The sequence below is a fragment of the Cryptomeria japonica genome, chromosome 9 (genome assembly GCF_030272615.1).
Source record: "Cryptomeria japonica chromosome 9, Sugi_1.0, whole genome shotgun sequence".
Lineage (NCBI taxonomy): Eukaryota > Viridiplantae > Streptophyta > Pinopsida > Cupressales > Cupressaceae > Cryptomeria > Cryptomeria japonica.
This window is the reverse complement of record NC_081413.1, coordinates 468,015,493-468,037,658: the sequence shown is the minus strand read 5'-3', so window position 1 is coordinate 468,037,658 and position 22,166 is coordinate 468,015,493. Positions and strand designations below refer to the sequence as shown.

Here is a 22,166-nt window from a genome sequence, read left to right as displayed (position 1 = left end):
TATCGATAGTGTTATCGAGTGGCAAAGTATGCACCGCTTGGTTTATAACTATTAGTTAGTGATTGGTATCAGTCAACTTAGACACCGATTGACATCGGTTAACATGTCACGCAAACACTGATTGGCATCGGTTAACATGCCACGTGAATACCGATTGGCATTGAACACTAAGTTACGTAGAACCCGATTAGAATCGGGTTGTTGATTAGAATAAACACCAATTGATAATTATATATCAAAGGGTGCGATCAAGTAATGTCTTGATCGGTCATGTCCATAAGACATGACCGGTCAAGGCATTGCTTGATCCTCCCCTCTTGCATATATATATCAATCGATATTTGTGAGAAGGATATTGAAATCGATAAATACTCCTCTCACCTGCCATACAAAAGAAGATAGTCAGATTTATAATATAAATAGATAATACATAGATAGAGAGAATACAAATTAGAATACATCTTGCATATTGAATTGTAAATTGAACATCATTTACAACTTTTGCATGATGATTTGCACCTTCTGTTGAATGTGATCAATGAACTTGGTAGGTTATCAACTTTCTTTTGAGCTTAAGAAGTCAATACAACTTATAATAGCCTAGTATAAGCTAAATCAATGGGTGTTGATGGTTACCAATCCAAGCAAACTGGAAAAGGGTCGTACTTAGTAGATCTAAGCATTTTTTTGTTGTAACTATGTTGAATGAAAGAAAGAAATTCATCCTAAGTGTGACTTCTTGGAATTGTAAATTTAGTGAAGATGCATGAATATCCATTTTAACACTTGTGTATGTCACTTCGGTTGAGGATAGAATGCAATAGATTTTCAGTTTTTGGCCATCATTGACCAAAGCAAATTCTAGGAATATATCAAGCTTGTTGTCTCCTGATCAATCTGATTATAGAAGGTAAGCCACAGTGAACCCATATATTCTAAAAGTACAATTGAGTTGTTTATATAGCTGAGAGTGTCTTTTTACATGGGATAAGAATTGCCATCATGAGAATCTATTAACTACTACATAGATACAATCACTACTATGATTAACAGAAAGTGAACTTGAAAGGAAGTTCATGCAAACTGATTCTCAAGGTTTTTTAATACTAGCTTCTTGTTCCAAAGGCTTGATCAATACTAATAAAGGAGTATATATTCTTTGCTTCTTGTTAGTCGGATTGGCTATAGCATAGCAGTATAGGATTTAATGAATTTTATAACATAGTAGCTATGAAGGAGCAAAAAGAAATACATTTTCAAAACTGCAAGAGACTTTTCAACTTCAAAATGACTTGCATCCAATGTTACACAAGGACCAAAAAAAGTGTTATTGTGAGGGCAAGGATGTCCCCAGGTTTTGAAGATGGTGATGAAACGTCCCCCCACTGCCAGCTACAAGGGGAATGTCCTGCAATGGACATTGTGGGGAGCTCCCCAACAAGGCCTTGACCATTCTGGGGATGCTGAGGAGTCCCCACACTAAACGAAATTTCTCTCTGTCATGATAACAATTCTGATTTTTGTCAAATCTTTGAATAGGCAAACAATATGATGGCATGTACAGATGGTTGAACCTGAAGGAAGGAAAGAAGATTTACATGGTATTGGAGGCAAAATAGACAATTAAGACAATTGTTTTTGTTTTTGTTTACTCAAATGCACGCTCTCTTATCTTAACATTAGGAAGTTGGTAGTCAAATATTTCCTATTATGTACATCACAAATACTTTGGCTTAGTAGATAGTGATGGAAGTGATGGATGTTACCAAATTTTCAAAAATATTGAATTTTTGTTGATTGCTGTAAGGAATCGCTAAAAATAGAGAAGAAAATAAAAGAATAATGATATTCATGTCTTCAACTATGCAGCCCTCTTCATATAGACCAATCAAATTCCCTAGCTTCACCAGTAGTACTTTAAAGGAGGAAGGTTTGATCAGAAATAATGAAAAACACAGGGATCATGAGGAATACTTATATTTATTATTAATTAGTTTGATAATTATAATATTAATTAGTTTGATTAATAAATATATAATAATTGTAAGTTTTCCCCATAATTAATTGTATAAAATTATGAATGTATGCACGTATGTCTGTGTGTGTTATGTTCACTAGTAGTTGTTGCACCGCCCCCCTCCCTCCTCCCATCATTCCCAATTTTTGGTCTAAAGTACCCCTATCCCCAAAACCCATCCCTACATCTCCCCGTCCCCCCATTCCAAAACTCCATGGAACATAGCTTGCAACACTATTTAAGTGAGGTTCTCGTTGCAGCTTCTAACATCTTCCCTCTACAACAAATACAAGCACCAAAGATTAGATAGGAGACCATTTGATAAGTAGTAATCTAAAATTGTCTTACCAATAAGCAATGCCATATAGATATCTATGAAGTTTGGTACAATGTCCACATGCCTCAAGCACAGTGAAAAAAGCTTGGACTGCAGATTCACTCAAACAATTTGCGATTGGCACTTCCCTTTCTACAATGTTTAGGTAGAACTATTGAAGATAATGAAGACCATTTTTTATGCCACTCTTGCTATAACTTGTTAATGCTATCTAGAAAGAGGTTGTTGGTAAACAAATTTATCACTACGAATTCATCTTCAAATCTGACCCCATTTGCCCTGTGAGCAGTGACACAACTGTTCCAACAGTTGGAGAGATTGCAGTGAAACCACAATCTTCCTCTACGTTTGAGAGGGGCAGCTCCCTCGTATGATGGGGGTTTCTAAGATTTTTGTGTACTTTTAACCTGAAAATACAAAAAGGTGAAAACATAAAATTAAAAAAAATGAATAACAAAAACCCCAATGATAGACATACAAATACCAATTGAGATTTCACAATTGATAACAGATTACAAGGGGTTATAATCAAATATGTCTAGATGCACAATGACAATGAATGAAGGGTGATGATTCTCAACATACGAAGAGATCAACTACTTCAACACATTCAAACAGAGATACCAAAGCCTGCTTGTGTATCATTATATCAATTACACAAACTATGAACGTTTTAATGGATAAATTATGATTTGCACAATGAGATAGAAGGATTGCTAACCTAACATACAAGAGATTAGTAATGATAACATAGGGCAGCCAAAACATACGAATCAAATGCTTCCTTTATTATCTTTATGAAAATATACAAGCTCATAAACCATTCTATACAAAGTGCAACATAAAGTTCTCCAAAAGTCTCTCTAGAAAATTCTCCAGAGTTTTCCCTATGTAAGAGTCTCCTTTTACATTACAAATAGCCTTGCATTTATAGGCTTGAGAGAAAGCAACTACCTTGTAACCACTTAGCATAACTACCTAGGGTAACCACCTAGGTAACCACTTAGGATAACTACTCAAGATAACTACATAGCATGGCTACTTGAATACTACCTAAGTGATCACCTCTGATAACTACCTTTTAGAAGTTAAATTTACCCAACTTTTACAGAAATGAAGTCAATTTTCCAACTAGTAGTTACAATGGGTGGCATAAGTACTTTTTACAAAAAGACAATTTGAAAAGAGCAAGTGGGGGACTTTTGTTGGAGCAAGCCTTGCATCTTTTCTCAACCATGAATCTTCCATTCAATAGAAACTTGGCCTTGATGTACATGTAATATCTCAATAACATACTCAACATTTACCCTATTTCCATCTGCTAAATATATCATTCAAGTATTCCTTTGAATAACAAGGAGGCTTGTAGAATGTAGATCAAGCCTTGTGTACCCATCTTCATTGGTATCCTCATAAAGTAGGCATGTCATAAATCATAGTCATAATTTACTATGAACTTTCATTGTGAATTGAATAAAAAGTTCACCACACTTATCGTACTGCAAGCCCTTGTGAAATATCTTATGAGTACTCTCAATAATACCCATGTTATCATTGTATCATTATCTTCATCCCATATTTATCCATGACCGTATAATATAGAGGTAACATCCTTATGATCAACAATCATTGGGTTTCTCTATGAACAACTTTGAGGAATCATCTATTCACCAACAATTTGACCATACAGGGATATGGATTCCATTGCAGCTGCTAGACCTCCTTTCCTTTCATGAAAATGATATTTTATTTGAACAATGACAAAGATAAACCTGGAGTATGTGCCAAGCATGCATCACAAATCATGTCATAAGGTCCAACTTTTGCATTCAAGAATCCATTGCTACCCACTTCAACACCTCCAATGGAGTCACCTTTCTCAACATCAGAACCATTATTTCTTTCCACAATGCATCTGCCCTGTCCCTATACCATTCTAGAGGACTACTGACCATCCTCACACATTTTATCTCGTCTAGGCCTCAACCTTTCCTCTTATTAACTTTAAGCTTAAACCATTTTGGGAGTGGTAGGTGAGAAGGCCTAGGGTCTACTATAATATGCAGCATGAAGAGAGGGACATGATTTACATGTGTATGACACCCGCCATTGCATTTTCTGATTTTCATGAAAATTGCTTAAGCCTTTTCTCCAAATCCATTCTATGCATATGTTTTTCTATACTACCACATTTTGCAAACAAATTCATTTTCAACATATCTAGCAACCATGAGCACATTGTAAGACCGCATTTCGCTGAGGTGGTTCATTAAAAAGTATGCACGTTTTGTCTATGTTCCCAATTGCTTCAAAGTTTCTAAAGCATTTTAAATAAATCGATTTTGTGCATTCCTGCAGTGATTGCCTTAAATGAAATCAGATTTCTTCAAAAATACTTTGTTGCTCGAATATGCCTCATAGTTTGTAATGCCGATTCAACAAATTCATTATGTGCCTTACATTCGATGGAATGACATATTTTCAAGGCATTCTATCAAAGAGTTTGTGCTTTGTCTATCATTCCGCGTCTTGCATGCATGTCCAACTGAGCACTTTTGACTTGATTGGTGTATGTACTCTACAATCATCCCGATCCATGAGAAGTCCCTTCACTGCACATTTGTGTGAGAGTTTATAAAGCTTTTACAAAAAATCTAGTTTGCGTGTATTCTGTAAACATTGCATGCAATGAGAGCAAATTTCTTCGACGTGTTATTCCAAATAGTTGTTTTGCCGTTGCGTATACTTCCACATATGTCCACTAAGTGCATTCACTTAGAAGTTTCAAAAGCTGCTTCAACAAATCTACTTTGCGGAGAGCATCCAATCATAGTATGTTGTGAGACCACAATTATTTGAGGCAGCACATCAAACAGTTTATATGACAATGAATGTTCATTGTCTGTTCCAAAGCTTCCATTCTAGCGCGGCTGGGATATGGTGGCACTCTATCATTGCATTCTCTGAGATGTCATCTATTTGAGAAAACCAATTTTATGCATTCCTATGAGACCACGTTTCTTTGAATCATTTTGTCATACAGTTAAGGTGCATTGTCAATGATTTCTCATTTTACAAGCACGTCTACGAGAGCAACTTTACACCTGCAAACTATATTAGCTTGAGAGTCTTTGAAGCCTATTCAACAAATCGATTTCCTACCTCCATTGCACTCCATGAGATGAAGCCTTTTTTGAGGCATTGTGTCAAACAACTTTGGTGGTAGAATTGACTACCATTTGCATCTTCTTGAAATTTCTAAAATCTTTTTCAATAGAGAAACCGAGGGAAGCTTTTAGGCAGTTTTAGAATTATTTACATTAACTAACTTTCCCACAAAGAAGGCATCGTTGTTTTAATGAACATGGTCAATTTTAAAGAATCACCGATGAATAGGTATTGACACTACATCGGTATTTTAACAAATTTAGACAGCTTTGTTGAATGACCGATAAAATGACAATTGAATCTTCTTTAAGAATGCCTCGGCTTTTTCTAGAAGTTCACAAAGTTGATCAAATTGCCGATGAATAGTTGCTTGAGCATATCGATGCTATGAGTGCTTTTCATAACTTATTGATCTTGTTTTTAACACCGAAAACTTCATTAGAAGAGATGGCGTGGTAATGTCAATAATTGTTAGATCCCTTTTGCTTATCAGGTTTTCAAAGTGCTATAACAATAAAACCGAAGGACCGATACAAAAGGTATTCCTCAGTGTTTTAGTATGATTATAGAACTTTGCTAAATGGCTGATAGGCTGTGAACTTCAGCATAATTAACTAATTTTACTCGCTTAAAACTTTGCAAAGCCTTTTTAACAAATCCATTTTGCACATATCTCGTTGTTTGTTGTGATTTTCAAAATAAAATCCATTTGAGACATCCTATTGACCCACTCACAAGTTTTTGTAAATGCTTTGATGCTTAATGCATAACTTTGCCAGGATGATGGCGACTTGAACATTCTAATAAAACTCTCTTTTGCCATGACTATTAGGACTATATGCCAACAACAAGGAAACAAAGGCGACAAGATGCAGCTACAACTTTCTTTGTCATGTTTGAGAAAAGAGAACAATGACATAGTCTTCATAATTGTACATATCATCATCAATGATATTGGAAATTGGTCCTGCCTAGATCAACTTTATCTGTTCAAACATTTGCAACAATTTAATGACATACATATTCGTTTTTAGCACAATTCCTTATTTTCATTGACATTAATATGCAAAGGGAGAGACAACTTTCTCCGATTGAAAACCACAAAAGCTTGTACGAGAAAAACCTCGATAACTTTGAACTGTTTGACCTTTTGCCACAAAATTTTGCTCGAATAACCAAAATCCAATTGTAAGTAGAACCTAGAAAATTGAGCACCTCATAAGCTATCGAAAGCCTAATTTAAATGTTTTTCGGAACCAAGTCATGGAAAATAGAAGCTGTAACATCTCAAAATCCATAAATTAGGTCAAAACAAAAATTTGTCGCATTGCTTGGAATAGCAATAGGAACATCATCATAAAAGGATTATGCACTATCTTGCGCAAATTTTGAGATTTAATTGTTTTAGTGAATCTTGACAAGCTAGAGGACTACTCCTAGGGTTTGGAGTCTTGACGAAGATCACAAATGTATTTGCTTCAAAATGACAGAAGACTCAGCATGTGAGGGTTCTCAAGGACTTTTTCGACTAGGAATTACTCAATGCAATGCTTTTTTGTAATGTCCCCATTTTTGTGAGTATCAAACTCACAGTGAGATTAGCCTATTATCTTGACCCTCGTAGGCTAATAAGGTTGGATAGAGGGTCCTTTGAGGGATGCAGATTCTTCAGTATTCAGAGCGATGAGGATTGGTATCATCTCCAGTGTTCAGAGTGCTTCAGTTTGGTCTTCGTTTGGCATCATTTGCTCTACTTACTATTTTTGGTAAGTTTTGGGATGTTAGAGATGGACCCCTGCTATTTTTAGTAAAGGGGGTATGGTCATTTGCAGTCTCCTCATGTTAGCTACCAGTTCAGACGATGTTCGAAAATACAGAGTATTCATGGAGATATTAATGTTTAATTGGCTCAATTAAACTTTAATTATTTGGAGATTATATTATTAAGTTATAAAATGACTTTATATTATAAAGCACTTAAATGAGGGTCTATTTATCATGAGAAGGGGGCCAAATTTATTAATAATTTATGAGCACATAACCCAAGGTTTAATTACATTATTGATGCCAATGAAATATTATAACATTTTAATGTTAATTAAGAGCTTTTTGAAGTTCGAACTTCTTGAGGAAATATAAGTGTGCAAAAGGAATCGAACTTCATTATGTGATTGGAGTTTTTGATTGAAGTTTCTCTGAAGCATTGAAGTGTAGAATACCAAGGGTTTCTGCAGGATTCAAGGCTTGTCGGCATTGGAGAGCGTGGCTTCTTCATTGTAACAGCATATAGAGGGTGTGCAATATCATCTGATTATGCTTGTGAGAGTTGGCTTCATTCAGGAGTCGATATTGAGCTGATTGGAGGGTTTATTTCAGAGTTTGTTTGCAGATTGAAAGAGACTACAGTGCGCTACAGTGCGTGTGAACAATGCGCATGAACAATGCGCTACAGTGTCGTGAACAGTGCATGTGAACAGTGCGCATGAACAATGCGCTCCAGTGTCATGAACAGTGCGCTACAGTAGTTCGAATTCTATAGAAGGGGATTTAGAAAAGTGAACAGCTATATATATTTGACAAGGGCTTTGCATTTGAGGAGAATCAAACCAATATATCAAGGCAGCCATTGAAATTCCAGGTTTTCTATCTATGGTCATTGTATTAGATAATCATTACTTCATTGCATCATTTGCTATTATGATTATATCATGAAATACTTGGAGGTTGCATATGTTTAATGGAGATATAAGTTGCATATTCCACATTCATGGTAACATTCAACATTGATCAGCCACTTAGCTTTCATGCCAACTGTTTGCTTAAATGCCTAATGGCTGTAGGTATACATTGGGACGCATGACAAGTGTTTGTCTTAATGTCAACTAGCTGTACTAGTTAATTTTAGTCATTACATGTGTGTGTAAAGGTCTAAAACAGTTAGTATATCATTTCTATAACAAACTTGCATTGTTAGAAGCTTTCCATAACTTCATTTGCAACCTACAAACCCAAAGAAGACAATAAAAAAATTCATAACAGCGGCTTCAAACATTGTATGCCAAGTGTTTGGCAATATTCCTTGGGGTTCAAATAAGCGAAACAGGGTCAGATTAGCCTAGGGATACTACATTTTTGATGAATTTTTTTTTAAAATTTGATGAGTTTGAAATTGGGGCTAACAGAGGTCTAATGAAAAGTCATCCAATTTAGTAGCCCACATAATCACACAACCCACCCATATGCGAATAGACGCAACAAATGCTAAACTTTAGTACTTTTATCAATCCTCGTGCAGCACAACACAACCTGCTTACAGTTTTATAGTAAGCTATAGTAATTTTATTGGTTGTCCACAAGCAGCATCCAACCTAGTTACAAAAAATTATATTAAGCTATAGGAAGCTGCAGCAGCTTCCCATCACCTACCTCTCTCTTGCCATAAGCCAGATCCTACTGCAAACCAGCAAAAAGAATAGCATGCCACCATGTGTCATAACCACTGCCTCCTTGAAAATAATAAACAGCTAGGGAAAAGAAATGTGCAAGAAAAGCCATGCAGCCAAGGATGTAATTGATTTCTCAAGACGGAAAGAGTTCAACCCAAGGAAAATGTTTTGAAAAGTCGTCATACTATCCAAGAATGATTCAATTGTTTGTGCAGAAACAGAGAAGATAACAGCCCAAAAAAAGGCCATGCAATCAAAGAGAAAGCCAAAGTAAAAAAACACACATCTTCAATGTTCTAATTGCCATTCGAGTTGAATAAACAACTAAAGAAACATAGACTATAACCACATTGTCCAAAAGAACAAACCAAAACCTCAACACAATAAACAGGAAAATTATTGGCCAATTAAATGGCTCACACTAGAAGGATCCAGAGACGCCAAAATAGTAAGATGCCCTTGCGTGCAGGAAAACATTCCATGCAAACAATGTCAGTTGCCACAAAAGGAAGAATGTGAAAAGACATGATGAGAGTAAACTGCCCATAATAGAAGGAATAAAATCACAACTACAATGTAATGTGGGATGTTCCTAAATCTTGCCCTAAAATCACAAGTTCAATTAAAATAAAAAATATAATCCATTAAAATACAACTTACCAATTAATAATTTCCTTTGCAACATAAACTTTGGTTTAAACCCTGCACTAATGTTAGTCAACATTTGAAATATAATTCATAAGACCAATTATTTCCATAAGGGTTGGGAATCCAATAACATAGAGATGCATATATAATCAATCGCATTAACAATCAAATAGATATATAAGTAACATCATTCATTGGGATCTAATCTATAGTTGTATTTCCAAGAACAACCATTGTAGGGAATTGAGAGAAAAGCACGATTGAGCACCCAAAACCATTCGCCACAACTAAGCCCAAGGGCATGGAGCATCCAACCAAGACAACTCGACCCCTTGGCCCACAAGTGGTAGGAACATCCAACCAAGACAATTCCATCCAACTTGGAGTGGCATACTTAGAGGCGGAACACGTATCTACTTTCTCAACCGTGTCTCCTTACTAACCCATACACAATTGCTTCTTTCACTTCCAACAACCAGCCATCGTGGGGATGGGAGAGGATAACACAAAGGGTGCCCAAAACCATTCACCACAGACTAAGCCCTAGGGCACAAAGCATCCAACAAAGACAATTCAACCCCTTGGCCCACAAGTGGCAAGAACATCCAGCCAAGACAATTCCATCCAACTTGGGATGGCCCACTTAGAGGGGGAACCCATATCTGCTTTCCCAATCGTATTACCTTGCCAACCCCTACATGATTGTCTGTAGTTGATTAAATAAATAATTATAGGAGTCTAGATGGATTAGCAATTCCCATTCTTAATTATCTTAATACTACATATGAGATTATATGTTAGGCAAGACCCTCATATTGCATACCACAATACTTGTAGATTACAAGTCTGTTATTAGTATAATTAAATTCCAATCAGTTGTTGCAAGTTAAGAATATCTAATCTGATCCAATTTTCTTTCATGTCCTTTCCCCAAATGAAGATCTGCCCTATATATATATATATATATATATATATATATATATATATATATATATATATATATATATATATATATATATCTTAAGAGGGACAGAGGGGCACCTCTCTTTGTCAAGATCACCACCTTTCCAAGTGATGCATCCCTTTGAACCTGACTACTGCCCTTGTTTACATATACAAAATTGTTTTATATTAAGAAGGAAGTCGGACATGATTCTTTTCATATTAATTGCTGTTTGTTTTCCCCAATCGCTGCCCTTTCTATGATAACCTTAATCACTACTCCCCTTGTCATAGTTACGCTTTATTATATAGTGATCACCCTTTATTATTTAAACTTCTATATTGTTGCACTTAAGCCCCAGGTCATCTTCTTAAAGGAATTATTCCGAATGTTGCTCTTAAGTTTCCTGAAGCCTATCAGCCCCCTCAACCATAATAGCCTGAATTTAATAATTTCTAACATAGGTCAGCATAAATTCAAAAGATTATTTTACTATTTAGGGCTGTGATTAAGATCTGAGGCGGGGCATGGCAGTCCACCCTTCCCAAGATTGCTTGTCCTCAAGCATTGATAGTTTTAACCAAATATTTTCAATGCAAGGGTCCCTTAACTAACTCTTGGAGATTTGTAATCCTTAGATCCTCCTTGTGATATAATTCGCTTCTGTAACCTTGATATTACCTTAAGTTGCAAATTTAAACCTAAACTTGCAACAACATAATCTCGAGTTGGAGATTGGCAAGGTTCATAATTTTCTATCACCCTCATTTCGCATCACTTTGTAAATGGTTTGCACAATATCATAGATATCTTTCAATGTTAACGTGAGAACTTATATATTAAGATGAGGATTAGAAGCATGACACACATTTGTGCAATGTTCTTTCTCAAGAGGATTTTGGGAAACAGTCTTTTGTTTCATATTCTTGTCTGCTTGTGTGACTGGTTTTGACAAGGGTGTGATAGATCCTTGTGTTAGATTAGACATGTTACCATGGTAGGATAATCTTGACTAGAACTTCTTAAAAAAAAACCAAAGTTTGGTTACATATGAGACAAGTTTGATTTATCGGTTTAGCATTATATTTCAGATTTAGCATACAACGTTTGGCTTTGTTATAAGATGGCCTTCCATATTCATGTCCAAGCCTCAAGAGAAAAATCAAAACTTGTTCTTCAATGTGTCAAAGGAACACTCACCTTTGGCAACTTTTATTAATGCTTTCCAAATTCCATACTATTCAGTATATAATTATAGTAACTCTAGTTGGAACTTTATTCTCGACCAAGAGCAATTTCATGCCAAACTAAGTTATAGCATATAACTGCCTTATTTTCCACTAAAGAGAACTATAAAGCAAACATTATCGATTGATCTTCATCACTACAATGACCATTCTTTGCAAATATTAAGAGAGTCCACAAAATGTTGAAGAATCTAGTCTATCATGTCTGCCAAGTGTATTGATATTCATCACTATTATATCTACCAGCCGGTGGACAATGAAGATGTCAAGGGAGCTCGTTGCAAATATAAGAACAAAAACCACTTAGTAGAGATAAATTTAGTCACATTTGGAGATAGCTTGGAATTGAATCTAGTGTAATAATTAAAGTGATGTTAGCTATATCATAGATGGAATTAGACATTTGAAATAGCAGCCAAATTAGAAGCTTTGTTACTACGTTGTGGTGTTTTCTTCATCACACCTCCTCCTTTTGCTTGGGTTTTCTCTTTCTTCTTCCCGTGCTTCCTCGTCGGACTATGCCTCTATATTGCATACTTGGCTTCTTTTTCCACATATATGTCTTGGTTCCCATTTCTCCTTGCACTTGAAGCACAAATCTTTCTTTCAAATATCTTCTTGCTTACAAACATGTCCATGCTCCCATTTTTCCTTGCACCTATAAAATAAGTTTTCCCTTCAAAGCTTTTCATGGTCATCTCTAAGAAGAAATGTTCTTTTATGCCCATCTTTCTCATAATAGGGTTTATCTATTGACGATATATTTTTAGAGTAACTTGTGTCCCTTGTTTCAATGGTATCAAGTCGTAAGGCTTTTAATATTGCATCTTGGAGAATGGAAGGATCAAGGGCACTTACTAAGCCACAAATAGTTTCCAACGTCCCTCTATAAATAGGTAGGTGAGTCTTCTTTCGATAATTTCGGGGACCATGACTGAAATCCTTTGGAAGACCACCACATAGTCTTCAACAGTCCCTTCTTGTCTTAATTGAGTTAATTCTTTAAAATATCTTTCAGGGTTATTTGGTCAAATATTTCATTGAGTTTCCAATGAAGTAATCATAAGTTGTTATGTTTTAACTTTTGATGGCCTTGAGTCAGAAAGCCAAGGTGCCACCAATAGTGTTTGACCCCTCCTAAATGTAAGATGGTGAATTTGATCGCATCTTCTTCTATCACGGGATTTAAAGATAGATAAGCTTCCAATTTTTGGATCCATGAATGGGCAGTGACCTTCCCCGATCCATCAAAGATAGGGAGAGTCAATTTGCCTACTTTATGATATAAGTTTTTATTAGGTTGACCCCTCTCCCTTCTAGGATTACTTCTTTTTCTGACCTCACAAAACTCCCTACATGGAATGTTTTTCCTTACTTTAAGGTCAAGTCTTGAATATGATTTGGCTAGTTCCTCTAGGTTATGTTTTGGTCTATTGATTTCTTATTCTTCTCTAGTTGGCCCTTCTTTAGCTATGGAGGGTCTAACTATTCTTGGTGTTGATCCTAACGGAGTTCTATTGTCATTTTCAGGATGATTAGAGATGCCCTTCCATTAGCTTGGTTGGGTCTAAGATCACTGATTGTGTTGTTCATATTTTGAAGGGTTTGTAGAAGTAGTTGGGATGATTTCTCATTTTGCTCCATGTAGGCCCTCAACTCGTCTCTCAATTGTTCATTCATCATTTTGTTGTGAGAAGGGTTGTCACTTGCTGCAAGTTTCCTTTTTTCTCTCTCCAATGCCCTTTGAGCTCTTTGGCTTAGTTGCATCAACTATCTTTCGTCCCTCAGGCTGGCAAGAACGAAGCTCTGATACCAGTTGTAATGTCACCTTTTGGGATGTCCTAAATCTTAACCTAAAATCACAAGTTCAATTAAAATAAGAAATATAGTCCATTAGAATACAACTTACCAATCAATAATTTCCTTTCCAACATAAACTTTGGTTTAAGCCTTGCAATAATGTTAATCAACATTTGAAATATAATTCAATAACCAATTATTTCCATAAGGGTAAGGAATCCAATAACATATAAATGCATATATAATCAATTGCATTAAGAATCAAATAAATATCAAAGTTAAATAACATCACTCATTGGGATCTAATCTATAGTTATATTTCCAAGAATTGACCATTGTAGGGAATTGAGAGAAAAGCATGATTGAGCACCTAGAACCATTTGCCACAACTAAGCCCAAGAGCGCAAAGCATCCAACCAAGACAACTTGACCCATTGGCCCACAAGTGGCAAGAACATCCAACCAAGACAAATCCATCCAACTTGGGGTGGTCTACTTAGAGGGGGAACCTGTATCTACTTTCTCAATCGTGCCTCCTTACTAACCCATACATGATCACTTCATTCACTTCCCACAATCAACCATCATGGGGATGGGAGAGGATAACACAAAGGGTTCCTGGAACCATTCGCCACAACTAAGCCCAAGGCACGAAGTATCAACCAAGACAACTCGACCCCTTGGCCCACAAGTGGCAGGAACATCCAACCAAGACAATTCCATCAAACTTAGGGTGGCCTACTTAGAGGGGAAACCCGTATTTTCTTTCCCAATCATATTACCTTGCCAACCCGCACATGATTGTTCGTAGTTGATTAAATAAATAATTATAGGAGTCTAGATCAGTTAGCAATTCCCGTTCTTAATTATCTTAATACTACATATGAGATTATATTTTAGGCAAGACCCTCATATTGCATACTACAATATTTGTAGATTACAAGTCTGTTATTTGTAGGTTATTAAATTCCAGTCTGTTGTTGCAAGTTAAGTATATCTGATCTGATCCCATTTTCCTTCATGTCCTTACCCCCAAATGAAGATCTGCCCTATATATATATCTTAAGAGGGATGGAGGGACACCTCTCTTTGTCAAGATCACCACCCTTCCAAGTTATGCATCCCTTTCAACCTGACCACTGCCCTTGTTTACACATACAAAATTGTTTTATATTAAGATGGAAGTCTGCCATGATTCTTTTCATATTGTTTTCTTTTTGTTTTTTTCCAATCGCTGCCCTTTCTATCATAATCTTAATCGCTGCTCCCCATGACATGGTCGGCCTTTATTATATAGCGATCACCCTTTATTATTTTAACTTCTAAATTGTTGCACTTAAACCCCAGGTCGGCTTCTTAAAGGAATTATTCTGAATGTTGCTCTTAAGTTTCCTAAAACCTGTCGGCCCCCTCAACCATAATAGCCTGAATTTAACAATTTCTAACTTAGGTCAGCATAAATCAAAAGATTATTTTATTATTTAGGGCTGCGATTCAGATCTTAGGCGGGGCATGACATCCAAATCAACTGCTATCTGGAAAAACTCTGCCACAAATTGCTGTTTAACAAGTAAATTGTTAAAGGAATAGTAATATTATGAAACAAATCATCCAAATGCTATTAGTAAAACAAAAGACCCCCTTTGAGAATGACAATGGCTGGCAGTTTTTTAAAACATATCCTCATATCAATTATATTGCACAAAGCAACAATAACCGATTTATCTAATCAACACCATATATAACTCAGCATTAGTATATATAGCAGCCCTTATATTTCCTATCACAGATTCAAGGCAAAAAACATGAAGTCCTCCTGTAATAGCATCTTAATACACAAATCCTGTAGCAGAAATACATAGATCTATAGCAGGAAAATATGCAGTCCATTAACACATGAAACTAACCAATAGCAGTTTGGAAAAATCCTATAGCAACCTACATGTATCATGTAGCACAACTACAAGTGGATTGAAATATGTATTAAAGCTACATCCTTCCTATAGCACTCCTAAGAAAGAAAATTGACATGAAGCTATAAAACTATGTCACCAGTTTGCCCAAGTAAAGCCCAGGGTCCTGATCTGGTCCCTTATGGGTTTGGACAAGGTCCAGCCCACAGCCTGTAGGTTCAGCTTGGATGAACCCAAGCCGAATCTCATTTCCAGCTGCGTGAATTCGTCAAATTTGGGGTTTTTTAAATTTATATTGACTTTTTTATTCCAAAAAGTCAAAGGACTCGGTGCTTGTGCATTCAATAGACTACACTTGAAAAAGGTAGAGGACTTGATGTTTGTTCATTCAAACTTGTGGCTCCTTACACACAACAAAGTAGCTACAAAGAAGGGGAGACAAGGTAGTGGGATATTGAGCCAAAGCATATTGAATTGGATGCTTCCACTATTCATTTTGTTGCACTTGATGTTGATGATGACTATGAGCCACCTAGTGAGCATGAGAGTGGTAGTGTCAATGCTAGTGTTAGTGGTAGTGTCAATGGCACCATTTGTGATTCTTCTAATTTACCACAACATAGATCATCTAATATGGATAATGATGATATTTTTGATAACCCATAAAATATTTGATCAATGAAGCTGATTGTTGACACACATTATTATTTTTTAACTTTAAAGTCTAATATATATCATGACATTCAAGTTTGACTAATATTTGACTATTAATATGGTGGTGTATTTTGCTATGTAATTTGACTATTAATATAGTGGTGTATTTTGAACTTAATTACTGCTGAATATATGTATAAATTTCTGATTTTTATATGTTTTTGTATCTACAAACCCAAAAGAAACCCAAACCCCCAAAAAAAATGACCAAACCCACGAACCGAACCATCAAACTTGAACCCAAGCCTGAACCCGAACAAGTAACTTAGTATAAAGTGCCACAAAACTAAATGTGTGTTCCTTAGGGAGGGAATGTTGTACTTACACTAAATTATAAAGTGTAATGGAGGGTTGTGTGGTGCCTTGGATTTTCTGTCAAGGCAATGGATCCTCCTAATTCCCTCCTCATGCGTATGTGCCATGATGCACACCCTTTTTCATTCTCTTGTACATCTATTGACCTAATGCTGGTTCTACATTCCTATGCACATTTTTGTGCCCAACCACTTCCTCACCAGCATTAGGGGGAATTATGACATGATTATGCTAATGCTTCCTTGTTTCAATAAAGTGGTGGAGGAACGTCAATGGAGCCAAATGGACTTCACAAATTTGCAAGGGGTTCACATAGACCTACTCTATCTCTCCTACAGGAGGATTATTTCAGTGGATCATATTTGCAAGATTTGGTACTCATGTAGAACACCCAGGCACATTTTTGTAGTGTACTACAGGTCACTTGTGCTTTGTTGATCATGTTCCTCGATCATAGTTCTATCTACATCTTCAACTTTATGGTTAAGTAGTGTTCTATATGCTCACTCATGTAGAGTTTTGTATCTCTTGATGTACATATTTGGAGGTTCATTGATTCCAGTAGACACCATTTCATCTTCACCAAACTTTATAGCTTTGATATGCTTCAGGAGTTCTTCATCATCATGTTCATCATTATATGGACATCTTTTCAAGAGGTCTTATCCTTCTCTTTCTCTCTTTTGGAGGGGATTATTGTTCCCACTGAGTTTTCTCTTTCTCTCTATTTATGAGAGATTTTCATTTGCACATGAGTACCTTACCAGGCCTTGTTGTCAAAACTCATCTTTTCAGTGATTACATTACTCCCTAAGTATTGCTTAAGGGGGGATGTTAGTGTGAAAAGAGGTATTATCAAACTAGTTAACTTTTAGCCTACTTAGTACAGTCCTATTCACACTACACTTAAGCTCATTTAGAAGTTATCTAGACTTTTGTCTCACCTCAAGTAGACTTGCCAAGTGTCCCAACACTTGTCCATAGAGTCCTTCACCTAATTCATACTTGGGAGGGTATTCAGAGTTTGACTCCTACCTTCTCACATCTTCTTGCTTACCTTTATAAACAAGACTCATTTGTACATTGTACATTACATGCTTATTATATTTCCCATTTTACACATTTCATATTTGTGGAGAGTTTTGAGTTTGCAAACAGATCTTGGCTGCTCCAACATTTCTGATTTCTCTTTCGAGTAAACAAGATTCTTAAATGCATTGACATTCCACTCTTTAAGGATACCCTTTAAGTCCCATAATTTATGGAAGAATAGGGCAATTTGTACCATATCTCTTAGTGGGAACAAGCAACAATTATGTCACAATCCTCTCCAAGTCAAGATGATTTAGCCACACCTTCTCAAATTTGAATGGAGTTCTTAAAAAGCAATCATCCTCCACAGCCAAGCAAATGGGCTAGTGGTCTATGCCAGTTGTCATCAAGAATTTCAAAGATAGGTGTAGGTTACAGTCCATCCAGCTAGTAGGACAAGGAATCCATCCAAGCAACCAACAATATGAGATTGGCCTTTCCTTCGGTTGAATCAAGTAAACCAATCGTGAAACAGCTTGATATCCCAAAGATCAAGCTTCTCAATGAAGGTGGATAAACTTCCACTTTCCTTAATAATATAAATCCCACAATTACTCTCAAAGGAATCAAGCTAAGCATTGAAATATCCCACATCCAACTGAACCCCTCAAAATATTTTATCAATTGAAGGATCTGGTTCAAACACTTTTGTTTATTGAATCTTTGCAGTACATGCACATTAACCAAGAGAAAATTCATATTAGATTGCCTACAATTAAGCTAGCAAGCCAAAGCATTTTCATTATTTTCACCGCCAAAGGAACCTTTCACCTCACTGCCTTCTATTTTCATTTCCACTAAAAAGAGAAAAGTCAATTAATGGGATCTATCTTAGTTTCCTACACTAAAACAACATGTGGGTTATGCTTATCCAAGAGTCTCTAAAGGATTCAACTCTTGGCGGGGGCATCAAGAGCCTGAAGATTTTAAGACGATATCTTTATGAGAAAGGTTTGGATCTCTTGGTATCCACCTAGATGTCTTCCAGTTACATGGTTACCTACCACCACATTGTCCATTGCAACATTTTGAAGAAAGTCATGTTTGGTCGGCCTTCCAGCCCTGCTGCTGCTTAAGTCCCCTTTCCTTTGCTCACTTCTAGTTCTTCTCACAATTTTCTCATTTTCACCCTAGTCAGTACTAGAATCCTCTTGAGGGTTAGGGCTTTTCTTGGCTTTTCTTGGCTTTTCTACCTCCCTTCCTTTGAAGGATGGGGGCTTGTTATTCACATTACTCCAAAAGTATCTATTTCAGCTCAAACCTTTGTTCTTTTCAAGTTCACAATGAGATCATTCAAATCAAACTTGAAAACTTATTCAAAAAGGATAGGATTATCCTTACAAGCCATCTTCCCTATCGGAAGCTGAGTTTCTAAAACCTCCTCTTTCTCGTCAACAAGAGCCAAATCTGAAACAATTTCCTTTTTTTTTGTTCTAGCCTTCGATCCTAACTTTCTAGTTATTTCTTTCTCACTAAATTCTTTCTTTGAGGTAGGAAGAAATCATCACTATCCTAATTATTGTCCTCTTGAGCTCTTGCCTGATCATTTACTTCTTGTAAAGAGGACCATTCCCTTATCTGATGCCTGTACTTGTGATATCCTCTATATCTAAAAGGTATGCTTTCATATTCTTAAAGTTGGATCCACTCTATATCCCTTGCTTGTAGAGTGATACATTTTGGCAATGGCTTGGACAAAGATAGCTCCACACAGATTCGAGCATAGCAAGAAAGACCTTTTCCATGAAATGGCTTTGACATATCAATTGGGTTTTCCAACAATTTATTAAAGTAATAGTGTAATGTTTCTGTAATGGTCATTTGGTTAGTTAGTTTAGGATATTTCCTTTTCGTAGTTTGTTATTATTTAGAATGTTTCTTTTGGGTTTTTTGTTTCTGTTTTAGAAACTTTGCTTGTGATTGCTTATCAAAGGAGCCTTGCTCTCCTTAATTAATTACAACATTGAATCATCATTTCACAATTTAGCAATAGTGTCAAATACAAATGAGAACCAAAACTCATATGGAAGAACATACAGAGGAATCCAAACAAGGGTAATGGTTGGTAACTCCTCCAACGGTTTAAAACCTAAATGCCAATGTTTTGTGACAAATCTCGCATTCCTAAAGAAGTACAGAACTACTTTAAAGATTTTGTCCCAATCATATTCGTTGGTGATGATAGCAATGAAATATCATCAAGCAGACAATCTGATCTCAAGCTTAGTTTTCCAATTTCTATAAGCCCAAGCAAGCATATCTTCCTAAGGAAGTTAGGCCCCCATGAATCTACAAATAAAGCTATGGCCAAGGAGAGTTGTTACATTCCTCTTGATTTCTGTGGCATCCAAATTAATGAACGTATTCTCCTCCAGGGCCAGCATGCAGGGACTAGCTCTCCTTCCTCGATGATCCAGTTCTTTTTGCCTGCAGCGGCCATTACTGCCATCACTTCCTTATCCATAACATAGGTGCTAGAGCCAGAAAAAAGCTGTCTGAAAGAGAGGGACTGGAAGGGGTGGAGGGAGGACAGACGGGTAGGATGCCCCCCAAAGCATGGCTCACACCTACAGGATGAGCAGATAAAGAAGAGCAAAGCCTCCAAGATCAAAATAAAGCAAAGGGGTAGCCAGAGAATCAGCAGAACTGTACCCGCATATTCTCATCCTTCCTTCCTCTCCTGCTCTAGATGTGAATACAAATCCTTTTGAAATTCCACAGTATTTTTTTTTTAATTAAGTGCCTAATCATTTTTTAAACAGTTTCTGCAGTTATATTTTTTTCCTGAAAAAGCCTCCGAAATTTAAGGGCAGCAACATAAGACTTGTATGGGACCGAACTTTATTTCAATGTTTCCCAAATAACCCCATGCAAAACTCTATAGAAAATCCCGGTTGCCTCCTTCAATGGAACCACTAAAATATCCCATCCCTTGTTAAATACCAAAACCGAATACAAAATTAATTGATGTGTGTGTTATAAGTTAAAAAAGTAAACGTCAACAGCTCTCCTGTTAAAAATATTCAAAAAAGGGGGCTATCCATAGTGAAGCCACGCGTTAAAAATTCCTACCAAACATGATAAAGTGTTAAAAGTGGGTAACAATAAAATATTGCACGCAAGTGGGCAACCCAAATCAGGGTATAATGCAAGGGAAAAAGGTAACAGTATCCTTTTTGAGAACTGGAGAAAAGAAAGACTAAATGCAAGAAAACTTTGTTTGCGAACAAATTGAATGCAAAACGGTACCAAACTTACCTGATTGATTAATAAGAGAGGAGCGCGCTGTAGTTGTTACTCCAAGGCCATGCGGTTGAAATGAAGATTCGTTATAAGTGGTACTTGCACAAACCTTCAACTTGGACGTTTTCAAAAATAATCCCCTAACCCTGCTGGATATAAAAATAAAAGTGATGAGAATCACAGTTCAGAGCTTCGTTTACTTTTATGAATTCCAAATTATGTTTGCAACGGTTCCACCATGAATATAAGCTCTGTAAAACTATAAAACAGAATAAAAAAGGCAGTGGAAACGGGAAAGGAAATACCTGCAATCGAGGCATGGCGCAGCAGGCAAACGGGTGAAAGAAGTGTCTGACGAAACAGCAAAGCTCACCATTCTGATATTGAAATATATAGTCTGCTCTTCTGCAACTGCTCAAAAAAACCTAACGGGAGGAGGAGGAGGAAGAGTATTCTGTTAAGCGTTTCAGAATACCACGCGCGTTGTCAACTCTATATCTATGCGAGGCTTGCTCATTTTCCGGCAAACCAGAGCATTTTCGAGTGTTTCACCACTAGTAATAGTATGAAGATGAATATTTAGCGTGGCCACCATTAGTGGAAGCTTTGGGTGATCAGGCCAAACGCAATATAAAATTGTGGAAACTGAGGTGGTTTCCACGTGGTAAGCATAGCAAATGTTCATATGTTGCTGTATTTAAAAAATAATTTTTTATTTTTTTTCAGTGGGTGGATTCCACTTGGTAAGCATGTTAAATGTCTGTTTTTGTAATGGTGGAATTGGGGGAGGGCCAATCATGGTGTTCACTTGTAAATTGGTGCCATCTCACTATTTTAAAGTTGCATGGTCTTGTTGTTTGATGTATCAAGGTTGCTTTTGTTTTTTATATTAAAAGCAGTCAAAACAAGGGGGCGATCCAGGTACAGAACAAGAAACAATGGTAAGTCAACTGTCAGCAGAGCAGCACCTAAATTACAGCGCCTTCAACTTTCTTCTATCAAAAACACTAATCATTCTACGTATGTTCATCAGATATGTAAAAGTCTTAATAAACATTTTAAACATTTGTCACGCAGGGCAATGGGTATATAAGTTCAAACATAAACAAGAATTAAAACTATAAGCCCAGAGGCTACTAGAGCCGAACAAAAAACTAGAGGTTCAAGACATAGGTGCAGACTAATTCTTTTTCCCATGGCTCCTCTTGGGGAGGAGCTTCCTAGCCCATTCCTTGGTGAGGAATTTGAAGAGGGCCTTGTAGTTATCATCCTCCTTGCCTTTG

General features: G+C 36.5%; 1 protein-coding gene across 2 annotated transcripts in view; it reads right to left on the bottom strand.

The window, feature by feature from the left end:
* Window positions 1-21,550, bottom strand: part of LOC131075929 (ornithine carbamoyltransferase, chloroplastic) — a 51,466-nt gene extending 29,916 nt beyond the window's left edge. Inside the window, exons 1-2 of one of the 2 annotated variants that reach the window (XM_058012891.2) lie at window positions 21,189-21,550; window positions 20,899-21,032 (exon numbers count right to left, since the gene is read on the bottom strand). In XM_058012891.2, the coding sequence (XP_057868874.2) occupies window positions 20,899-21,032; window positions 21,189-21,259 (205 nt within the window). In that variant the 5' untranslated portion in view covers window positions 21,260-21,550. The remainder of the gene's footprint in view (window positions 1-20,898; window positions 21,033-21,188) is intronic. The other variant, XM_058012892.2, reaches the window with a different exon arrangement.
* Window positions 21,551-22,166: the final 616 nt, after the last annotated feature.